General features: G+C 43.2%; 1 protein-coding gene across 15 annotated transcripts in view; it reads right to left on the reverse strand.

Annotated features, from left to right (window-relative positions):
• Positions 1 to 21,728, reverse strand: part of Rgs6 (regulator of G protein signaling 6) — a 562,790-nt gene that overhangs the window by 40,978 nt on the left and 500,084 nt on the right. For all 15 annotated transcript variants that reach the window (XM_074067626.1, XM_074067630.1, XM_074067634.1 and 12 more), the window contains 2 exons: positions 11,036 to 11,161; positions 3,441 to 3,627 (listed from right to left, as the gene is read on the reverse strand). In XM_074067626.1, coding sequence (XP_073923727.1) covers positions 3,441 to 3,627; positions 11,036 to 11,161 — 313 coding nt within the window. The remainder of the gene's footprint in view (positions 1 to 3,440; positions 3,628 to 11,035; positions 11,162 to 21,728) is intronic.

Genomic DNA, 21,728 nt, shown 5'->3' on the forward strand with positions numbered 1-21,728 from the left:
ACAATGGAATACTATGCAACAGTTAAAGGATCAGACAATAGTCATATTGTTGACTGCTCTGTGTCCATGTATGGTAATCCTGAGTAATTAAATGAATAATTATGCTGTTATCCACAGTGTCCTTGAGAACTAGATTCTCAGCATAGAAAAAGCAGGCACTGATTTAAGAAAGAAGAGGTCAAATAAACACTGCCCCCCCATAGTTCTGAATTTGGATTGAAAGTATCAGTAGGAACTCATGAAGTATCTTTATTACAAACAACAATATGTTTCTTAGCTCCATCTATTGAAAAGGCCTAGAAGCAAGGAACAATCCAGGAACAATGAATACACCTAAGTGGCCTCTAAAAACCATTTCCCACTAAGAGGAATCAGAAGTGCTTAGAGAGATGGCTTCTTCCAGGTCTGGCAGACAGCCTGGAACATCTTCATTTCCTTGCTATTTGGACAACATCAAAGACTAATAAGGTCATGTCAGAAGGCTCCCACTAGCCAGAGATGGCACGATCCAAGCATCAAAAAAAACAATACAAAAAATAACTGGATATAGTAGTACATGCCTGTAAACTCAGCTATTCTGGAGGTGGAGACAGGAGGATTGCAGTTTGATGGGACAAAGGTTAGTGAGACTCCATCTCAAAAACAAGCTGGGCATGGGGGTGTGCACATCTGTAATCCAGCTATGCTGGAAGTATCATGGCTTGAGGTAGAAGGATCACAGTTTGAGGCCAGTTCAGGCAAAAATATGGGACCCTATTTAAAAGCAAAAGGACTGGGAGTGTGGCTCAAGTGGTAAAGTGCTTGCCTAGCAAGTGAGAAAGCCTGGAGTTCAATTCCTAGTACTGCAAAACAAAACAACAAACAAACAAAAACCCCATACAAAATAGATTAAAACACAGATCTGCCTGTGTTTCTGCCTGATGGATTCTTTCCTTTTATTTGCTAGTTTTCAACATGATTTCCTATCACTTCCTCTGGTAACCAATTCATTTTTTGTTTTGTTTTTAATATCAGGAAAGAATCAATCACCTATCCACCTTGCTTACATAAACTGTGCTACTACTTAATCAAACAGTAGTTGAGAGAATTTCTCTTTATGGAAGTACTCCAGCTAATAAATGAAGAAAGAATGATAACATGAGAACATTAGCATTTTGTGACCCTAACTAATAGATCTAATCAATAAACACCAATAGTTGCTAAAATCACAAAAAGAGTCAGAGGTTGTGTGCCCTCTGACAAGAGAGTATAACACAATCCATGAAGTAGTTTTGTCCACAAAAATCAAACCTAAATCTGATTAAATATCTAAGTCAAGCAACCAATTTATAAGAAATATAGATGATAAGAGGTCATGTGAAACAGCACCAGAGGGATGCAATCAGAAAAGCCCAGACTGAAAATGTTTCCAGAACAAAGCATCTAATTCCTTCATCAGCTACATTGCATGGAGACGAGGCAGGACAGAACTAAAGGGAAGTTTCATTTAAAAGATACCAAAATGTCAATCTACTGCAACTTGTGCACCTTATTTGGATTCTGATTTTAAATAATGATTTTTTTTTCAAAAGGGCATTTATAAGTTTAAACACTTGCCTGACATTTGGTGATAGGAAGAGATTATTGCTAATTTGTTAAATTGTGATGATGGTATTGTGGTAATGCTAAAACAAAAGGGCCAGTCTCTTATAATCCAGGTTTAAAAAAAAAAAGGAAGTAGAGACACAGATAAAAGGAGATGGTTGAGGTTGGGTAAGGGCTCTTTAAGGTTTGTGGTTCTGCTCTTTCCACTTTTCCATATAGTTTAAGGTTTCCATAATAAAAGATTCAAATAAATCCTTCTTGATGTCGTGCTTAGAGCAGTAATTTGCTAGGTACATCATGGTTCTGACCAGCATCCCTGAGGTTTCATGAATGATGAAGTGAGTTTCATGTTTCAGACTATCCATGGAGGGAACCCCATGGAGCTTCCCCAGCACCTTCTTCACAGGGCTACGTCGATATGGCACTTGGGAGCATATACACAATCATATACAAAAAAAAAAAAGGGAAAAAAAAGAGTTCTTGTGACTCAGATATTTTGCTGCACAGCTGCACATGAAGGACCCATGATGTCATAGGGTAAAGATACTGACTGAGTTTTACCGAATCGAATCTGTCTGGCACAGGCATTTGGTGGAGTTCATGATGAGAGAAGAAATAGGTATGGAGTTAGGTTGTTAGGGGTTTCCATTCTGAAGTTCTGAGCAAATGACAAGGGTCACCGGCTGTGTCCTCATTATTTGCATTGGTGCAGCTACACTGAGTTTCCTAGATTAGATACAATGTCTGCATTGGAGCAAACCACCCCAATTCTCTATCCCACAGGTGAAAGAAATGAGGAGGAGTAAGGTCAAGAAAACAGCAAGCTCTTAAGCCCTGTCACTGAGTGTGGGATGGTGGGAGGAGCTAAAAATTAGGGGACAGGAAGTAAGAAACAAGTCTGATGTCTATCTTTAGAAGTGACATCTCTCAGCCCTTGAGATTAAGCCTGCTGTTTAGGGTGCTTCTGTTCCTTTTGCCAGCCCCCCAAGCATCTGTGAGCATCCCAATTGTGCCTGCAGGGCTGGGAACGCCCCCTGTGGGCTTGCTTTAACCCTGTGGATTGAAGACTTCCCCTCCGCCCTTCAGGGCTCTTCTCACACCATTGAAATGGTCCATTTACTTGTTGGTTTCTCACACGAGTCCATAACCAGGGCCTGGATTAGAAAAGTGCCCCCAAAAATATTAACTGTACAGTTGGAGACCCCCGTGGGAGCAGTGCAGAATGGTGATTGTGAGTGTGGACATTACAATTACATACATGTGTGTGACTGTACCCACTTTATCTATATGGTTTTCAGATTCTACTACTGATCTGTTTCAAGACTTCAGATTTTGGAAAACTTTGAGATTATCTAGGAAAAGATAAAGCATATTCAGATGGACCCCAATTATGGTGGTTGGATTTACGAGTTTTTTTTACTTCCCAATGCTGGTTAATTGGTAGACATTGGATCTTTTCCAAGCCTACCAATAGACAATAAGATCTCAGATGCTGGGCAGTGGCAATGGGCTGCAGGTTCCAATCAGCCATGAGCTCAATAGTGCACTGTGAATGGTAAGCTCTGATAGTATATAATTGCATCTTATGATGGGTTTACCAGGCTGGGTTTACCCAATTCATCTTAAGTTGTGGAGCATCATTAGCTATAAATTTCTGTGTCTATGTAATAATGTAACCTACAAAAAACAATCTTGGAATCATTGTGTACGTATCGAATGTTGTCCATTGATAGACTTACAGATAATAAAACCTAAAACTATAACTATTCATAAGACCTTGAACTTGTGTTAATGGGCTGAGTGGTGAAGTGCACAAAGAACATCTTACGACACACCATTCGAGTGGAGAAGCCAACCTGGGCATCTTCAAATGTGTGTCTCCCTCCATCTTTGACATTCTGACTGGTGATCTCATAGCTGTGAGAATCCAGGTTGATTGCACTTGGGGCTCCTGGAGCCAGAAACTCTTGCCAGATTTCTTCCACCCTTCTAGCCACATCCTGGAGGGGTTGTTTCTTTAGATCTTGAACAGCCAGCCAGAACCTGGAGTGGATGCAGAAAAAATAGTCAGTTTTACCTGGACCCTGTGAGGGTGGTCCCAGGGCTGATGTCACATGAGATTTATTCTGTTCCATTCCCCAGCCTGTCCTGATGCCACACATGGTTCACAAAGACCATGGGGACTGCTGAAAACACAAAGCATGTTTCACTACTATGGAGAACAGAAAAGACATACATGCTAGAAGACCAATGAGCTCCTGCTGACCAGTGAGAGGTCACTCTCCCTGTAGAATTTTTTTTTGGTGGATAATTTTTTATTGGGGTAGAGGCTATCCTGTGCATTATAGGATGTTAAGCAGTAACTTTGGCTTCTACCCACTAGATATCAACAGCACTTCCCATGTTTAACAACCGAAAATGTCCTCAAACATTACCAAATGTTCCATGGGAGGCAAAATCACCCCTGGTTGCGAACTACTGCTCTTGTGCACACTTCTGCTCAATGTGAGTCCCTTTGCCAAGTCTGACTGGGATAATTGGAGGTATCAAAATGAAGAAAAGACCACAGAAGCAGGTAGAATTCTGGAATCATAAAGAATATTTGAACTGGAGTGAAGCAGTCATTCATGTTAGAGATGGATAAATCAAGCTGTTCACAACATTAGTGTGAACATGGTGACAGGCATATACTAGGTGCTCAATAAATGCCCTTTAGGTTGAAGATGGGCTTGTCTGGAACAAAGTTGAAGGGACACATGTGGGGAATCTCTCTACCAAAAGATTCTCCAGGGACTGCCAGAGAGAAAAATCTCCTGCTCACTTCTATTTGCCTCTCCATAATCCCCCAACATCTGCACAGGAGCCCTGTGTGAGCTCTTTCCTGCAGAGAGCTGCAGTTCTCAGGTCCTGAGGATGGTTTCCAAGGCAGCCTTTCAGCAGGACCCAGAGCTGGGCAGCACACTCTGTCCCCTGAGAAGGGGACAGGCCAGTTTCCCCAACAATGAGATAAGAGAACAGGTCCCATGCTGTGTGGTTTCCACAGCCACCAGGAATATCACATGTCTAGTCAATGAAAAGCAAGGACAAAAAAAGCTAAACCATGACACCATGGAAAACGCATTCAATCTGCCATCAAATTTCACCCAAAGTAAGATGTACTTTTTTTTTTAAAGGTTAAGCATTTTTCTGTTGCTGTTCAGAGAAATGTCTTTGGAGCCAAGTGCATGGCCCAAAAGCACCACTCAGTGGCACACTGGGGTAATGCAGCCCCATTTCCACAAGGCTTGTTCTCAGAATTTTAGTCTCCAACTCTTCCTGATTTGCCCCTGGGGTTCTAATGATCTCCTTAGAGGGGTATGCCCATGGCTCCCTCACTGACCCAGGAGAGCCAAGAGAAAGGCATTTGACCGGAAGGATAGGGGGCTCAGTTCTGTCCTCGTCCTGGCTGTGCTGCTATCTTGAATTGTACCTTTCTAGGTGCCTCTTGCCTCATCTGTGAAATGGACAGAAAGTAGGTGTAGCGAGATGCGGCACAGGCCTGAAAAATTTCCTATCCAGACTTCATTCAGCAATGCTTTCAGGCCCCAGGGGGTGGGCGCTGAGGAGACTCAGAGTGGCAGCCACAGTCTCAACATAGCTCAGTTTGACCTCCCAAATTTCAACTCACTCTCCTCCTGACCGTTGTTGCCAGGATGCTTGCTAAGGCCATCAGTCATCTTCTGCTTTTCAACCCTACTCTCCCTGCTTTCTGCTGTAGGTCCTGGGTGCCCATGTTCTTCCGGCTACCACAGAGAAAAAAACCCAGTAGCTATGATTCAGTTGGAGTCCAGAGGACTTTGCAGGATGTGCTGGACAGATGGAGACCCCGCCCTCCCTCAGGGGGTTGCCTCTGAGCCAAGGCTCTGGCTGCAAACTACTTTCTTGGTCAGCACCCTTCCCTGCAATTTCCCATCCAAATGCATGACATGTGGGTGACTTTCTTGCGCCTCCATTAATGTCATGTGGGACGTCATCCTCTGTCATCTCTGTCTCTTGCTCCAGTCTGCTCCGAAGAGGAGCTGCGGACCCCTCTGGGGAGGCTTTGAGGTTCCTGAGACTTCAGGGTCCCTTTGCAGAATTATTTGGGAACCACATTAATGCCACCACTCAGCTGGGTATAGAGAGGTTCTGGAGCCAGTGCTAATGCAAATTTCTTTAACAAATGTAAGGTTTACATAAAAATCAAAAGGTCCTCTCTGTCAGAAAAGAACAAGAGTTTTTTTTTAAAGGCACAAGGAGAAACAAACAACAGGCATATCAGTAGATGGGGATGGTGTTGGAGTGACATCCCTGAACAATGTTCTTTCCCTGCAGACACAGGGATGTGGCCCAGCCTTTTGTTTGCCTTGTTCCTCCTAGGTGACAGCAAAAATGCAGTCACAACAGCGTCCTGACATCCTGTATGTGTTTACCATCATGCTGTGACGGTAAGGAGAACCTTTGTGTCAATTAGAAATGCAGAACAGGCTTTGGTGTGTGTTTGTATCTTCCAGCCCACCCCACCCACAAAGAGCCACAAAAGCTTCTCTCAGCACATCCACTGCGGACTGGTGGCTCAGTGGGGCTCCAGAAGCTTCTGCTCTTATCAAAAGCCTCCAGGTGCCACTCCTTTGAGAACGAGGATGCAGTAGGGCATCAAATGCCAGCAGCAGCATCAAATCCATCCATCCTGCACTAAGCTCCCTCTCCTGGCAGGACACAGGGACTCCTGGGTGCCTGAAGACCACCTGTCTGCCAATCCTTAGAGCTAGTGGTTGCTGCCAATCCTTAAGCAGTGGGAGGCAGCCTGTGTGCTGGTGTTTGATCCGTGTTAATGGCTTAGAAATGAATGCAGGCAGGGAAACTGGCCTTAAGCAAGAGCAGCCAGGCTGGGAAAACACTGGAGCAAAGCCGTGGTGGTGGACTGGTGGTCAGAGCTGTCTCGGGTAGCCTCCTTTCTCCCTGGATGCTGACAAAGAATGGGATTTTCTCCTCTAGGCTGGCTGGAGCATGAGGAACCAGGAGCCATTGATCATTTTCCATCCTGCCAGGAGGAAGCTCCCCCAGTTACCAGCTTACCTATCTTTTCACAAACTAGAATTTTCACGGGTTAGAAAATACAGCTTTGGGTTTGTTCCCAGAGAAAAGCGAACTCCGCAGCAGAATGAAGGGTTTCTGCGCCCTCTGCTGGTCACTCAGGAATTCAGGACAATGGATTAAATTTGATTTTCATCTCCGGTTGGGCTGAAATTTTGCAGGTGTCCACATCTGTAACTACCATAAGTCACCGAAGCTGAGCTCTGTTAACTGGGTAGTGGCCAAAGTGGTTCAGATGGGCAGGGTATTGTGGGAGTCACTCGGTTCCCATTCATCATGTGTTTGGTTGGTGGGGTATCCCACAGGGCCCAATGAACCTTCTGGGGTCTTCCTAGGACTTGGGGCAAATGCTGGAGATGGAGCTTTGAAGGCAAACCTGGCAGCCCCCCTGGGCTCTCTTTTAATTGCTTCTCCCTTCAGCTGACACCATGTGGAACTAGGATCATCAATCTGCAGGTTAGAAGAACAACTACATTCTCTCAGGAGACGTTACAGCTCATAAAAAATGTACGTGGAAAGCTCTTTGTGCAGGTTTTGATTTTTAACTCGTGCCCTGCCATGCAGTAGAGGGTTTGAAGCCAGGGAGGACAAAGATTTGTGTTGGGGGAGGAGAGATGGCAAAACACACAAAGCTGGGAGAAGGATGAAGTCATCAATTTAGTGGCACTTCCTGCTTGAGAATTGTGAGGCTCCCACCTGATTGGTGAGGGACTACATCCATTCCCATGGCACCCAGCTGATGGCTGCCTCATGGGTCCACCCAGGAGCTCTGGACTTGGATCAGGGTGATTAGAAACAGAGAGAGGCAGCCCTGCCCCAGATGGTCATAGCAAAATGTGCTACTGGCCTGCCCACACCCTGTCATCTGTAGATGACAGCCGTCACTCATCTCACAGACACACCTAGAAGAAAATGATCAGAGAGAACTTCCCATGATATTATATCATCATATAATTCTTTCATTAAAAGGCCCAGGGGACACTTTGGGTCTCTTTTGCTCCTCATTTTGAAGCTCTGATGTAAATTCAACCTCTTGGCTACCTCACTGGCACCCCATGTGCTGTGCAGCATGTCAAGATGGAAGTATGCCTTCCACTAGAGAGATGCGAGATCTGCCACAGGAAGACAGATGTGGAGAGGCATTTTGCAGTGTGTCTGGTTGGGTTCTGGCCAGTCTCTCCTCTTTACTCTCCTGTTCTGATTCCAGTATCCTGGGCTCTTGACTGGCCCTGGAGGAAAGGGTTGAGCCCAACACTGCAGATGGGCATTTTCCTCAAGTTATGCCATTACACAATTCCACATCGGGCCATGTGGAGGTTCACCTACCCAGCCTACATGGTCCCTCAGATGACGGGGGAAGTGTGGCGAGCTCTGAATCCTGGGACCTGGGTCATGAAAGATCTGCGGCCAAAACGATGAACAGAGAGGGGAGGGAGGCAACTACTTTGTGATGTGTGACAGAGGTCCTGTGGTTGTTAGTTAAAACTGAGCTTTCCTCTCTGTGTCCAGTTATGCTGAATATGATAAAAGTGGAATTTGGCCTCTAGAAAGAATTTTAGAAGTCTTAGGCGATACTTTCTCTCTCTGCTGTTCTATTTTCTTTTCTTTTTTTCCTCTTTCCTGTCGTGGATCAGAGGGGCCCTCTTTAAGTCTGGATTTATGCATGCATGCTGGGGGTCAGCACATTCCCACACAATCCTGCTTTTTCTTTCATCCCAGATTAAATGTGGCTCTCCTGGCACTAGGCAAGGAGCTGGCAAAGGTGCAAGTGGTAATGGCAGGAGGAAGTGTTGAACACATGCCAGGGATGCACTCTTCAGTGTACTTAGGGGCCCTAAGTGTCGTGTGTATTTCCTGAAACTAGTCTGATTTGATATGTGGCCCTGGTCACATTCTGGCTTTCCAGAATGAATGTCCAAGATTGGGCAAGGTGGCAGCTGAGCATGCTGATGCTCCTCAATCATCACAATGACCAAGACCCTCTAGTCATTCTCCAAACTCTCTGTGAAAGTGCAGGTGGCAGAGGGTTTGAAGTCCACTCAGGGGCTGGGAAATAGTTAGGCAAAGGGACCACTGTGCCACTCCATCTTGGGGACCAAAGGGGAATAGGAATGTAGAGGAGGAGAAGGACTCCTAGATGTGGCTCATGGGGACCATGCTGAGGACAGAAACTGGGACTGAACTGGCCACATGGAGAAGCTACCTAGATGCATTAAGCTGGCCACATAGGGGTTTGCTTCCTACATAGCCTGGGAGGCTGACTAAGCACTGATCTAATGGACAGTATTAGAAATCAAGGCTTCTTTTACAAATACTTCATTACAAATCAAAGCAAAGCTCATTATTTTATTATAAAACAAGGCTTCAGCATAAGGAGAGAACTCTTGCATCACAACCTGAAAATAAAATAATCAACCCTGTCTGGTTTGTAATAGGCCCAGGGATGCTTAGAAGGCATCAATACACAGTTAGTTGGCACCTTTGTATTCTCCCAGGACTTCACGTATGGGACAGTCACACTGCCACCTTAAATACTTAATCTTGATTGTCATCTTAATTGTGTTGAGAAGTGCCTAGGAGATCAGTAGAGCATACCTCTGGTGTGTCTATGAGGGTGTTACCAGGGAGAATTAACTAAGGGGAAAGACCCACCCTGAATGCAGGCAGCACCATCCCCTAGTCTGGGAGCCTAGGTGGAATAACAGGGAAAAAAGGAGAGAGCTCACAGTATAGGCAGTCTCTCCCTCTGCTTCCTGGTTGCCATGATGTGACTGAAACCTAGCTACTCAACTCTGCTAAACCCTCTCTGCCACAAAGGACTGAAACCTTTGAAACCGTGAGCAAAATAAGTCCTTCCTTCCTTAAGGTGTTTCTCTCAGGTATTGGTCACAGCAACGAAAAGTTTGACTAACACATACCCCTTAGCTGATTTAGTCTCTCAGCTTAGAATATTCTTCCTGCTTTCTTTGTCTACAGATATCTTGTGTGTTCTTCAAAGTCTATCTTACCACTTGCCTACTCTGGTTTGCATTGATTTCTCCTCCTCCTTTAAATACCTGCAAAATGGTTTTAAAGTTTACACTTATTTATATCCATTTAGTGATTTAATCATTTCTTGTGTTTGTTTCCTGAAGGAGCTACAAGGTTCTTGCAGGCAAAGATCATGCATCCTGACTGCCTTGCATTCTTCAGTAGACCCTAGTGGGGCTTGATATACCACAGATGTGCCGTAATTGCCACCTGGTTGATGTGTGGAACTTCAAATAAATACATGAATTTTGCACATGAACATTGAAGAAGAAAATCTTTTTCTACAGTAGATACTTGGATTTTTTTAAAAGCAAAACATTAAAAATGAATAAAACTCCTTTTTTAGAAAACGGCATTTAAAAATGAAAATTAACCTAGTCTATAAAAGGGGGGGGGGGAGAGAGAGAGAGAGAAAGAAAGAGAGAAAGAGAAAGAGAAAGAGGTTGATTTTCACCTTACCCATGGAGAAGTCACAGTTTGCTAAGATCACTGAGAGGTCTTAGGTAAGCCAGATTTCCATGAGTCACTCTGGTTCTTTATCTAACACAATAAAAGGCTGAATAAACTCCAATTTTCTCAGTTTTTCGTAAGTCGGAACCCTTTTCCTTTTAATGTATCACCTTTTCTTTCTCACATTGCACCCTACTTTTTGGATTTTTTTTCTCTTATTAAATAGTAATCACAAATACATTTTCCCCACAAAGTATTAGTTAGTTATAGACCAAAAGAAACAATTGAATGTTCTCGCTGGCCTCGGATGAGAGTAACCAGCACATGAAGTTAATAGAACTTTCTCCAAAAGGAAAACACATTTTAATGAGCTTGTGTAATTACATCTCTGGTTATGGAGTGATACTGACTTCGGTCCTTTGAAATTCTAGAATGAGCCCATAGACTCCCTTCTCTTCTGTTTAACCTTTTAGGGCCCTCTGAATCTCTGGGACCAGGAAGAGATCCCATGAACTGCCTCTCTACTCTGAAACGCCATGCTTCTGTGGTTTTACTTAATGAATGGTGTTGTCAAATCCATTTGGCTATTTAATTATTATCGAAGACATGTTTCCAGGTGGTTGAGCAAATGTCATCCAGACCTAAAGAACTAAAAAATACTGGTGTTGGTAGTTGCTATCAGGGTGGTAACAAAATTGCATATTCTAATTTGTTCTCTGTTTTCACTTCAGCCAGATTAGCTGTAATGTGAATTTGGGCCCTAGTCATATTTTATGGAAAAAGGGAGGTGGAGAGACTGATTATGTCAATTCCTTCACACACAATCTGCATAGATTTCAAACCTTTGAGAATTTACCTGAGGTTTTCTGAACTGAATTCCGACTCCAGGAATCGAAGGAACTGGTCCCGCCCCACCTGGTCCTTCAAAATCTCGTCAAAAGAGAAGCCCCATCTTTTTACTCGCTGCTGGCTGGGCTCTTTGCTTTGGTATGAGAGAAAAGAGAAAGTTTGAAAAATGAGCAATACCAGGCAAAAGCCTGTGTCACACTCTCTTCAACAATGTAAGTCCATTTTGCTGCTACCTATTGAAGAGAAACATCTCGCACTTTAGTGACATGCCATAAAACTCGCATAAAGTCCAAATGCAGACTTTTGCACACCAACAGTAACCACAGCAAAAAGTTTCTTTAAAAGAGGGGCATGTGAAAGGACAGTGTTTGGTGAGGGTCACCAGGGTGCCAGTCAAGTGGCTGTTGTTGGTAGGAAATTCACTGCCACCGTTAATTGGGCATCTCTGGACCACAGTTGCCAATTATGGGTCCAACTTTTGACACTGCCATTTTTTTTCTCACTTTTACTACAAGCCAGGATGCTTCATGAATACAATCCTTCATCAAAATACTGTCCCCGACCTCCTGCCCCTTCCTCAATCCATGAAGGAGAAATTAGCATCTGTTTAGAGTTGAGCGAAGTCTATCTGATCAGAAATGCATCGGCTCATCCAGAATAAACCATGTTCACCTGATTAGAAGCAGAATGCCACATTTACTTAATGATTTAATCACCAGGTACAATGCTTATGATAGGCTAGAAGTTGTTCTAAGCATTTTACATCTGTTAATGCACTGAGTCCTTACAACTCTTTGTGAGAAAGGTATTAGTGGCACATGTCTGCAATCCCAGCTACTCAGGAGGTAGAGACAGGAGGATCACGGTCTGAGGCTGGCCCTAGGCAAAAACAAAAGACCCTATTTCCCAAAACACTAAAAGCAAAAGCACTGTGGTATGGCTCAAGTGGGTAGGGAGCTTGCCTAAGTGCTTGCCTCAGTATTGTCAAAAATAAAGGTATTAACATTATTCTCATTTTCCAGAGAGGACACTGAGGCCTAGTGATAATTTGCCTCAGGACACATAGCTAGGAAGTGACAGAGTCTAGAGTCAAATCTAGATGTGTGGCTCCAGAGTTCAGCCTTCACTGTCATGCTTTTCAGTTCATTCGTGCTCTGTGATCTCACATGAAAGAAGGGGGCCGGTCTCATTCTTCTGGTACTGAACCAGGAGAACACTCTTTCAGCTTCTATCTTTCCATGTAAAGTCCACTTGCTATATTAATCCCCCTCACCCTTCATGCGGCAACAGGGTTCTAATTCACAAGTTACATGCTAGAATTAGCATGTAAGATCTGTGGACATGCAGAATTTAGGCCCCGCCCAGAACTGCTGAATCAGAACCTGCAGTTTAACAGGCTCCCTAGATGATTTGTGTCCACATTAACACCTGGGAAACACTGATCTCTCAGTAACTATTTTTCCTCTTTTTGGAAGTAGACACATAGTATATCTCTAACAGCAAGTGAATAAAATCATGGTTTCCTCTTATTATGGAGTTGATATAGTTTCAATATTTATGTTAGAAAATTACTCTCAGTAAAAAGGGGAAGAGAACTTGTGTGTTAGAAGGCTTGGAAAAGCAAATATCTCTAGACCAGCGCTGTCCAAGAGAACTTTCTGCAACGGTGGAGTTCTGCATCTGTGCTCTCCAATATGCCAGTACTCACCATTTGGCTGCTGAGTACTTGAAAAGTGGCTAGCATGGCTGATGGACTGAATTTTACATTTAACTTTGAATCATTAAAGCTTGAATTTAACTAGCTACATGTGGATAACCACTGTATTGGATATATCGTAAGCTATTGAAATCCAACCCTTTCTAAACCGATAGATGTGTAAGTGGCAACAGCCGTGTCTTCTAATTCTAAGATGGTGACTTGGGGATCGGGGAGGCTCTTGCTGTACACCTTTGCATTTCTGGGCACAGCTCAGTAGGATGATGGTGCCAGGCTCTGCCCATCAGGTCAAACAATGGGGAATTTCATGAACGATCTATTCTAAAGGACCAGGCTGAGCCTTTTCCAACAACACATGAAGACAGATACTGGATTCTCTCAAATATAAGCCATAGAACTAATCAAGCCTAATAACTTTCCAGGAGACCAAAATTAATGTTTATGGAGACATTTCACTGGGATTGGGGCTAGCAGCAAATTTAAGCCCCAGAGAGCTTCAGGACATCCTATTTTTCTGCCAGGGTCATGCCCTGACCTAGGATAGACACACTAACTTCTCTTTGCCAGCCAAGGATTTAGGGTTCTACACCAATGGTGCTGGTGACAGCTGTACCCCCATCAGAGGTTGTGCCCCGAAAACTGGGCATGGGAAGTGACTCAGTCTTTGTAGTGACTGTCTCATGGACGTGGACATGGACATGATGAGTCTCACTGGACTCAACGCCAATGTCACCACTTTCTGATATCAAGCAGTGAGTCCACATTCAATCCCTCCAGATTCCTTGTGACAGCAGGAGTGGGAAAAGGGAAATTTGGGGTTAGGCCAGAAATCTTAGGATGTCGGAGAGCAAACTGGGTAGAAGTCAGAGATATCTAGAAAGCTGCAATGTTTCAGCAGAAACTAGGGGGTCTCAAGAGAGAAGATAGCCTGGTGTATTAACTTCTTAGGGTTGTCATAACTCAGTCATAACAAACGGGGTGGCTTAAAACAGCAGAAGTTTATTGTCTCACAATTCTGGGGGCTAGAAATTCAAACTCAAGGTGTTAGCAAGGCCATGCTCTCTCTAAAGGCTTTAGCAAAAAATCTGTTCCATGCCTTTCCCTCAACTTCTGATGTTGCCAGCAATCCTTGGCTTCAGGTGCAGGAATGCCTCACTACCCCTGTTGCACCACGTGTGTCTGTGTCTCTGTTTTCTTTTCTTACAAAGATACCAGTCATATTGGAGTAGGGGCCCACCCTACTCCAGTATGACCTCGTCTTAACTAACTGCATCTACAACTTCCCTGTTTCCATAAAAGGTCAGATTCTGAGGTTCTAGAAAGACACGGACTTGGGGGTGATACTGCTCAGGTATACCTGGGTCCTCCAAACTACCCACTACTCACCATCCTATTCCTACAACTGTATACTCCACATCTGCCCCTCTTTTTTCTAGTATATTTGCCATTGAGATTTTGTTCAGTTAAAAGTTTCTTGGATACAACTTCCATATATATATATAGCTGAGAAAATGTCTAAGTCTTGTGTTAAAGGTGTAGCTTGGCTCCTCTTGGCTACTTATAGTAAATATAACAAGAGATAATGAATTAAAGATAGAATTATTAAGGAACCAAAATCTAAATAAAGTTTTAGAAACATCAATATTGAAAAAAATAAAGGCAAAATGACCTTGCATTAAGATCATTACTTACTGCAACATAAGTAATGTAAGGTCCATTACTATGGATAAACTATCTCAACAAAAGCCAGAAGCTATTCTTCAAGATAATGGAAATCTTACCCTGAAGGGAACTCAGTGGTCACCAGAGCTGCCACTCTTACCACAGGCCCAGAGTGTCATGATCATGGGGAGTTGGGGACAGTACAGTCACCTCTCCAGTTCAGATAGGCCAGGATGTCCTTGCCAAGGGCCTCTAAGGTGGGGTCCTTGAAGAGAGCTGCAGTGTGGGCTGTACCCATCAGGGTCATGTGTATTAGGCTGTCTGAAAGAGCTGCAGCATGGTGCCCCAACCTGGGAAAATGTGAGGCCTCAGCAGAGAGCTGCTGCTGTGGAAATCTCACTGAGCTGTGAGGGGATGTTGATACCAAAGAGGACCTGGAAGGCAGAGCATCAGCCCAAGAAAACCATGCACACACAACTCCAGCCCAAAATGCTGTGGAGGTGGGACAATGGCCTTATTGACTCTAGAAGGCAGAGCATCAAGCCAAAGAGGTTATTCTTTAAAAAAATTTTTTATTAGGATATATTAGTTGTACAGGGGGGATTCATTGTGACAATTCCAAACACGATCACATTGTACATTGGTTAGATCTCCTTTACCATCCCTTCTCCTTGACCCGCTCTCTGCTCCACTTAAAGCAATTGCAAGAGGTTTCATTGTTCTATTTCGTATATGAAGTCCATCAATTATATTCTCTCATCTTAATCTCCTTCATTCACCCTCCCCCCTCGCATAAGTACTCCCCCACTGTACCTATTTTATAGTCCTGTCTTTCATAATTAATTTACAAGTCAATGTTCAAAGAGGTTTCTTGATGTATCCCTGCTGTGATATACTTTACCATGGTCTGTTCAACCCCTTACATTACTCTCCCTTACCCCTTCCCTTCCATCCCCCACTTTTCAACAGCTTTCAATACATATTGTTATATCTCAAAGAGGATTATTCTTAAGTGCTAAGGTTTTAATATTGCTTGCTGTATTATACTTGAACTTTCTTGGGACCCATTGCCCCTTTCTTCTTTCCTATTTCTCTTCTATTGGAATGGAAAAGTCTATCCTATATACCTCTTCCACCATTGTAGTTTGGAAACACTTAACTTGTTAGTTTCACAAGGGGAATTTGCCTCAGGATCAATTTTATCTTGAGTTTTACCTTCAACTGATTTAGATGATAATTAGATGGGACTATGGACTTTAGACTTCAGAGTTGATGCTAGAACAAGACTTTTGGGGCTTTGGGGATGGAATAAATTTATTTTGTATGCTAGAATTCATAAATTTGGGGGAGGGTGAGGAGTGGAATTTTATTTACTGAATGTATCTCCAAAGTTCATATGTTGAAATCCTGACTCCTGATGTGATAGTATTAGGAGGTGAGGCCCTTGGAAGGTAATTACATCATGAGGAATGGGATTAATGTCTTATAAAAGAAACCCTAGAGAGCTCTCTTGACTTTCTGCCATATGGGGACCAAAAATTCTGAACCAGAAATCAGACCCTCACCACACACCAAACTTGATGGTGCCTTGATCTTCCAAAACTATGAGAAATATTTTGTGTGTGTGTGGTACTGGAGTTGAACTCAGGGCCTTGCACTTTCTAGGCATGTACTGTATGACTTTGGCTCCTCTGCCAGCCCCAGAAATAAATTTCTTTTGTTTCTAAGCCATACATAGTCTATGGTATTTTTGTTATAACAGCCTCAATGGATTGAGATAAATTATTAGATGAATTAAGAAAAAATAAAAAGGATAGTTCCTGTAGAGAAAAATAGTCAATGACCCCATCTCAGGGTCAACACTATGAAGAAATAATCACAATTTTATTTACTGTCCCAAGGACAACTATAGGCCTTGAATACTCCAATGGGGAGTGGTCTAGTTATTTATTGCTGTAGAACAAAAACATCTTGAAAACAGAAGCTTAAAATAGCATGTTATGACACACTCTTACTGTCCTACAGGCTTCCCAGGCTCAACTGTGCAGTTTTCACTGTGGTCTCTCATGTAGCAGGAGCTGGAATGCAGCTGCAGGGATGATTGAGGGTTGGACTCAGCTAGACATCCAAAATGGCTCACTCCATGGCAGCTGACTGGGGTTGTCGATCAAGAACTTATTTGAGACTGTCCCCACATGGCTTCCCCAAATGGCTTGGGCATAGCATGGCAGATAAGTTCCAAGAAGGAATGCCTCCAAAACAAATGTTTCAAATAACCAAGGTAGAAGCCATGGGAGTTCTGCATGGTTAGCTCTCAGAATGTCACTTCTGCCACAGTCTGTCTGTCAAATTAGACATCAAGACCTAGATGAAAAGAGATGTCCCTTTTGATACAAAGAGAAGCACATGCAGGCAAAGAGGGAATTCATTGAAGGGGACATATTTGGGGATTGACTGTCATAAGAAAGGAGCTTGGCTAATATCCTGGATTAATAGTTCTTTCTGTGCATGGGCAACACAAGGATGGCCTCTGCCTCTTAGCAGGTCAAGCTGGCTAGGAATGATGCTTGTGGCCAAGCAGGACAAGCCAGGTGCCCTGTAACCATTGGCTTATGTGCCTGATATCCAGCAGAGAGAGAGCTAAACCTGTATGTGGAGAGAGCGAATAGCAACCACAATTCTGCCAGCAAGCTGGGTTTCATTAAACCCCACATTGATTAAAGGCACTACCAGAAACATTTCCCAGAGGCCTCCGAGACACTCTTTGCCAGTGTTTAGACTGAAGAGCATCTATTCCACTGTGTTCTGGAAACTTTTGGCTGATTTTTCCCCAGTGCTAAGCCCTTGCTATCACTGTTTTCTTTCATTAAACTTGATTTATCAAAAGTTTCATGAGATAGGCTTGAGGTATAGTTTGCTCATGCTTAAAAATGGTAGCTTTTTATTTCCCCCTGAATTGCACTTTCTTTTGCTTGGACTTTTGAACCTACTGAGAAGGAGAAGGGATCCAAGAACAATTTTCTCCTACTTAGGGTATTTATGCTATGACATTTTGTCCATTACTCTGTAAAACTGCTGTTGACGTCCTTCACTGGGCTGTCTGCAACCTCCCTATGGCAGACACAGTATGCTCTTTATCTTTATAGAATCCAGATTTTGTCTGTCATGTCCTCTGCCCTGGACATTGTAAAGTTCACTTGGAGCCCTTTGAAAATCCAAAGCCTAACCCAGATTAATATGAATTTCCTGTGGAGTCCCATTTGCTCACACACTTCCTCTCCTTTGTTACACATCTTGACCCATGTTCAATGAGAATCATCCTTCATATGAACTCTCTGGGAGGATGGCAGCCATGACTGAAATCTCAGGGCACTGAGAAGGAAGCGTGCATTGCCCCTCTGACCAGCTGACAACTCAAAAGTCACATACTCAATATTCCTGTTTTTTCTTCTTTTGTTTGTTTGTTTGTTTTTGGCATTGCTGGAGTTTGAACTCAGGGCCTTGAGCTTGCTAGGCAGGTGCTCTACCACTTGAGCCATGCCTCCAACCCTCAATATTCCTGTTTTTTAAAAAAGTGATGGATGAGGGGAATTCAATTATGATATATTGTAAGAACCTTTATAAATGTCACAATGTACCCCGAGCACAACAACAGTATAGAAAATAAGTAAAAAGTAAATCTTTGATCACTGGGTGCTAGAACTTTCCTGGTCTTGCACAGAGGCCTGGTTTCAATCAGCTTCTCCCCTCCCCCTCCTTTTCACTGCTCTTTGTTCTCCCCTCTCAGAACCAGAAAACACACTCATCTCATTTTCTCCTTTGGCACAGTAGAACCCTCTTGTTGTTTGAGTCTGCCAACATCCCTGCTCATAGGGCCTGCTTCCTGCCCCAAGTGACTGAATACCCTTTGCCAAGCAAGGAGGAATTCCAGAGCCGCATGGTAAGATGGCAGGTTTGATTTCCCTTGCTATATTTGTATCCTGAGAATTTCTTGCTCACAACATAGGTCAAAGTAGATTTTGATAAATTTGTGTTGAATTAGACTGAAACTGAGAAAAAAGGTGACCTTTGATTACATTATTTTATTGGTCATCTCCAGCCTTTATTTCAAGGCCAGGAACTATCTCTAGGCCAAAGTGTGATGTTGGCAGTGATCTCACATTCAGTTTCTCTCAACATCAACCGCCAGCCTCTGTTGTGTTGGGAGAAGCAGCAGGGCTTCATTTTCACTTGCATCTATGTAACTCCATTCTGCTTGCAGGTTGGTGGGGTCCTGTACCTAGCTTAGGTTATACATTAGATTAGAGTAGAAGCCCGAACAATAAGTGAGAACTGGACTTCTTGTTGTTAAGAGGATAAAGTGCTGAATAGGTTGGGATAAGCCAGGAGGCCAGGTGATCACCATGTTCTGAAATGGTTCCATGCTTCTTTGCTGACTTAAGAACAAAGGACGGAGTTCATATTATTATGGTGAATTGCACTCATGCACTTATCTCTCCTCCTCTCCCAGATATCAGTAACAAGGCCAAAGAATCACTTGATCATCCATCCTCCATTCAACTGATATTTCTGAGGGCCTACTTGTATGTCAGGCAGAAGTCTAGATGCTAAAATAATTTTAAGTGCTGTTTAAAAGTAAACTTGGGGGAGGGGTGTCATATACAATGGGACGGATGGACAACCACTTCAAATTGGGCAGTCATGGAGAGTTTTTCTTGGGAAGGAACACCAATGCCCTGTGAGACTTGAATGAGAAGGAAAGCTGGTTATGGGGGAAGGATGGTCCAGGAAGAGGAAACCAGCGAGACTTTGAAGTTCAGTGAAGTACTTTTAAAAAATCCTAAACATAGTATGTAGAGATAAAGAAATTTCCTCTTGCAGGTGGTAAGTCTGAGGTATCACAGAAAGGTATGAAGCAGATGAGTCAAACTTGTGTCAAAGCTGATTGAGAGCAACCTATTGGAGCCATCAAAGAAAATAGCTGTGTGCCCCAACAGAAGCCTGGGAAGACAAGCTCTGAGCAATAGGACTGGAAGTAGAGCCTGTTGGTAGACATTAGACAGGGGCAGAAATATGAAACAGGCTCCACATGGCAGAAAAGGTTCGCTAAGCAAAGGGGGTGTTTCCCAGCCAGCTTCTAATATAAGCAATAACACCAGAGGGTCTTGTCTCTGCCAACTTATGGCATATATAGAGAAAGGGAAAAACATCTCAGCAATGCAGGGACACTTCTAGCGACACCCTAGCTCTTCATGGGCTTCAGCAGATCCAACAGGGTTCTCCTAGGATGGATCTCAGAGGGAGAAGAATAGATCTGTTGGGAAGCATCATGGGGACAAACCTGAGGACATTAGAAATCCTACCTGAGCTGAAACAGAGCAGAGCACATGGCTGTAAGGATGTCATGCATCCTTACATGCTCTACCCCGCCCCCCCCAAAGTTCCCAAAGCTTCTGGTCTCACTTGGAAAGACAACCTAATCTTTCAGTCTGTTCTTAGACCCAGAAGGGAACCTGTGCCTGCCCACTAAGTCACACAGGTGAAGCCCACAGCTGCATGAACTGCCCAGGGGAAAGCTGCCAGGGGGAATCATACCAGGGGCTCAAATGGCAGTGCCCCAAACTCTCCTAGAGAGCTTGCTAAAAATGCAGCTGTCCAGAGCCACCACCGGACATCTGTATATTTAATGCCTGTGGTCTAAGAACCACTGACACATGATTGCTGAGTTAGTTCTCTGCAGCTACACAGTCTTCTTAGGCCAAGACTACCTGGAAAGATGAAACAACAAAACAAAAACAACAAAAATCAATGTCCTGTTGCCAGAAACTGTGAGTTCATTGGCCTTGGGTGGGCACTGGTGGTTTTTGTTAATTCCCAGGTGGTCCGAGAATATGGCCAATGTTGAAAGTCCAGACCTCCATTTATACCAATATTCCAAATTGTTGGTAATATGAAGGACTGTTCTGAGCTGTGGTTTGAACAATAAAACGATGATCAGGAAGACCAATCCTGTGATCAACGACCTTTGATGAACAGACTAGATGGCAGAAATAGAGTAGAGATAGGAAAATATGAAGATAGAAAATAGAGGAAAAAATCTTATCATATCTTCACAAGGTTCAGTAGAGTACAGCAGGCTGCTAAGCCAAAAACACAACAAAAAATATGCAGACATTTGGAAATAAAAAACACGGTGTTGACCACCCCTTTCAACACTCAGTAGGGAAAGAAAAACTCATTATAGGATGAAATCACAGAATGGACACTCTTGAAACCCAAGCTGGGGACTCTGAAGAGCAACTCCAGAAATTCTATCATTTTAATATAGAATGAAAAGACCAGGGCTGGAGTGTAGCTCAGTGATAGAGTGCTTGACTAGAAAAAAAAGACTAAAGATGGAAATTATAATTGAGAAAATATAAGAGGTATGGCAGTTCCATTCCAAAGGCCCAGAATTCTTATGAAAGGATTTCCTGGAGAGAAAGGAGAGAGTGGGAAAACAAGAGGCAATAATAAAAAAGAAAGAAGAAAGAAAAGTTAAAGAAAGATTTAACTTCTTGGATCAGAATGGAAAGAGACTACCTCGGTCACATGAGAAATGTAAGTAAAAAGGTAGAACTTCTTGTTTACATATTATTTATTTTTAAGGTGATATTCCAACCAAAATGTTGGAATATATATATGTATATTAATATAAATATATTAAGTGGCCAGGCATTGGTGGTTCACACTTGTAATTCTAGCTACTTGGGAGATTGAGATTGGAAGAATTACAGTTTGAGGCCAGTCTGAGTAAAAAGTTCAGGAGACCTCATCTTAACCAATAGCTGGGCATGGTAGTGCATGCCTGTCATGCCAGCAACATGGGAAGTGTATATAGAAGGATCACAGTCTAATCTAGGCCAGCCTGGGCAAAAAGGAAGATCTTACGTCAAAAATAACCAGAGCAAAAGGGGCTGGCAGCATGCTTAAGTGGCAAAGAGCCTGCCTAGCAAGTGCAAAGCCCTGAGTTCAAACCTCAGTACCACCAAAAAAACCAAAATAAACAAACAAAAAAACACCCCAACATATTATGTGGCCATGTTTGGGAAAGAATTGGATGTGAAGGAAGTGAAGGGAAACATCTAGTTTTAATGTTTTACTATTACTTAATGCTACCAGAGATTGAACTCAAGGCCTCAGCTTGGTAGGCAAGTGTTCTCCACTTGGGCCACACCCCCTAGTCCTTTTGCCTTTAGTTTGTTTATCAGATAGGGTCTTGAGATTTTGCCCAGGTAGACCTTGGACTGTGATTCTCCTGTCTCTGTCTTCCAAGTATCAC

This window comes from Castor canadensis, chromosome 3, assembly GCF_047511655.1.
Source record: "Castor canadensis chromosome 3, mCasCan1.hap1v2, whole genome shotgun sequence".
Taxonomy (NCBI): Eukaryota; Metazoa; Chordata; class Mammalia; order Rodentia; family Castoridae; genus Castor; species Castor canadensis.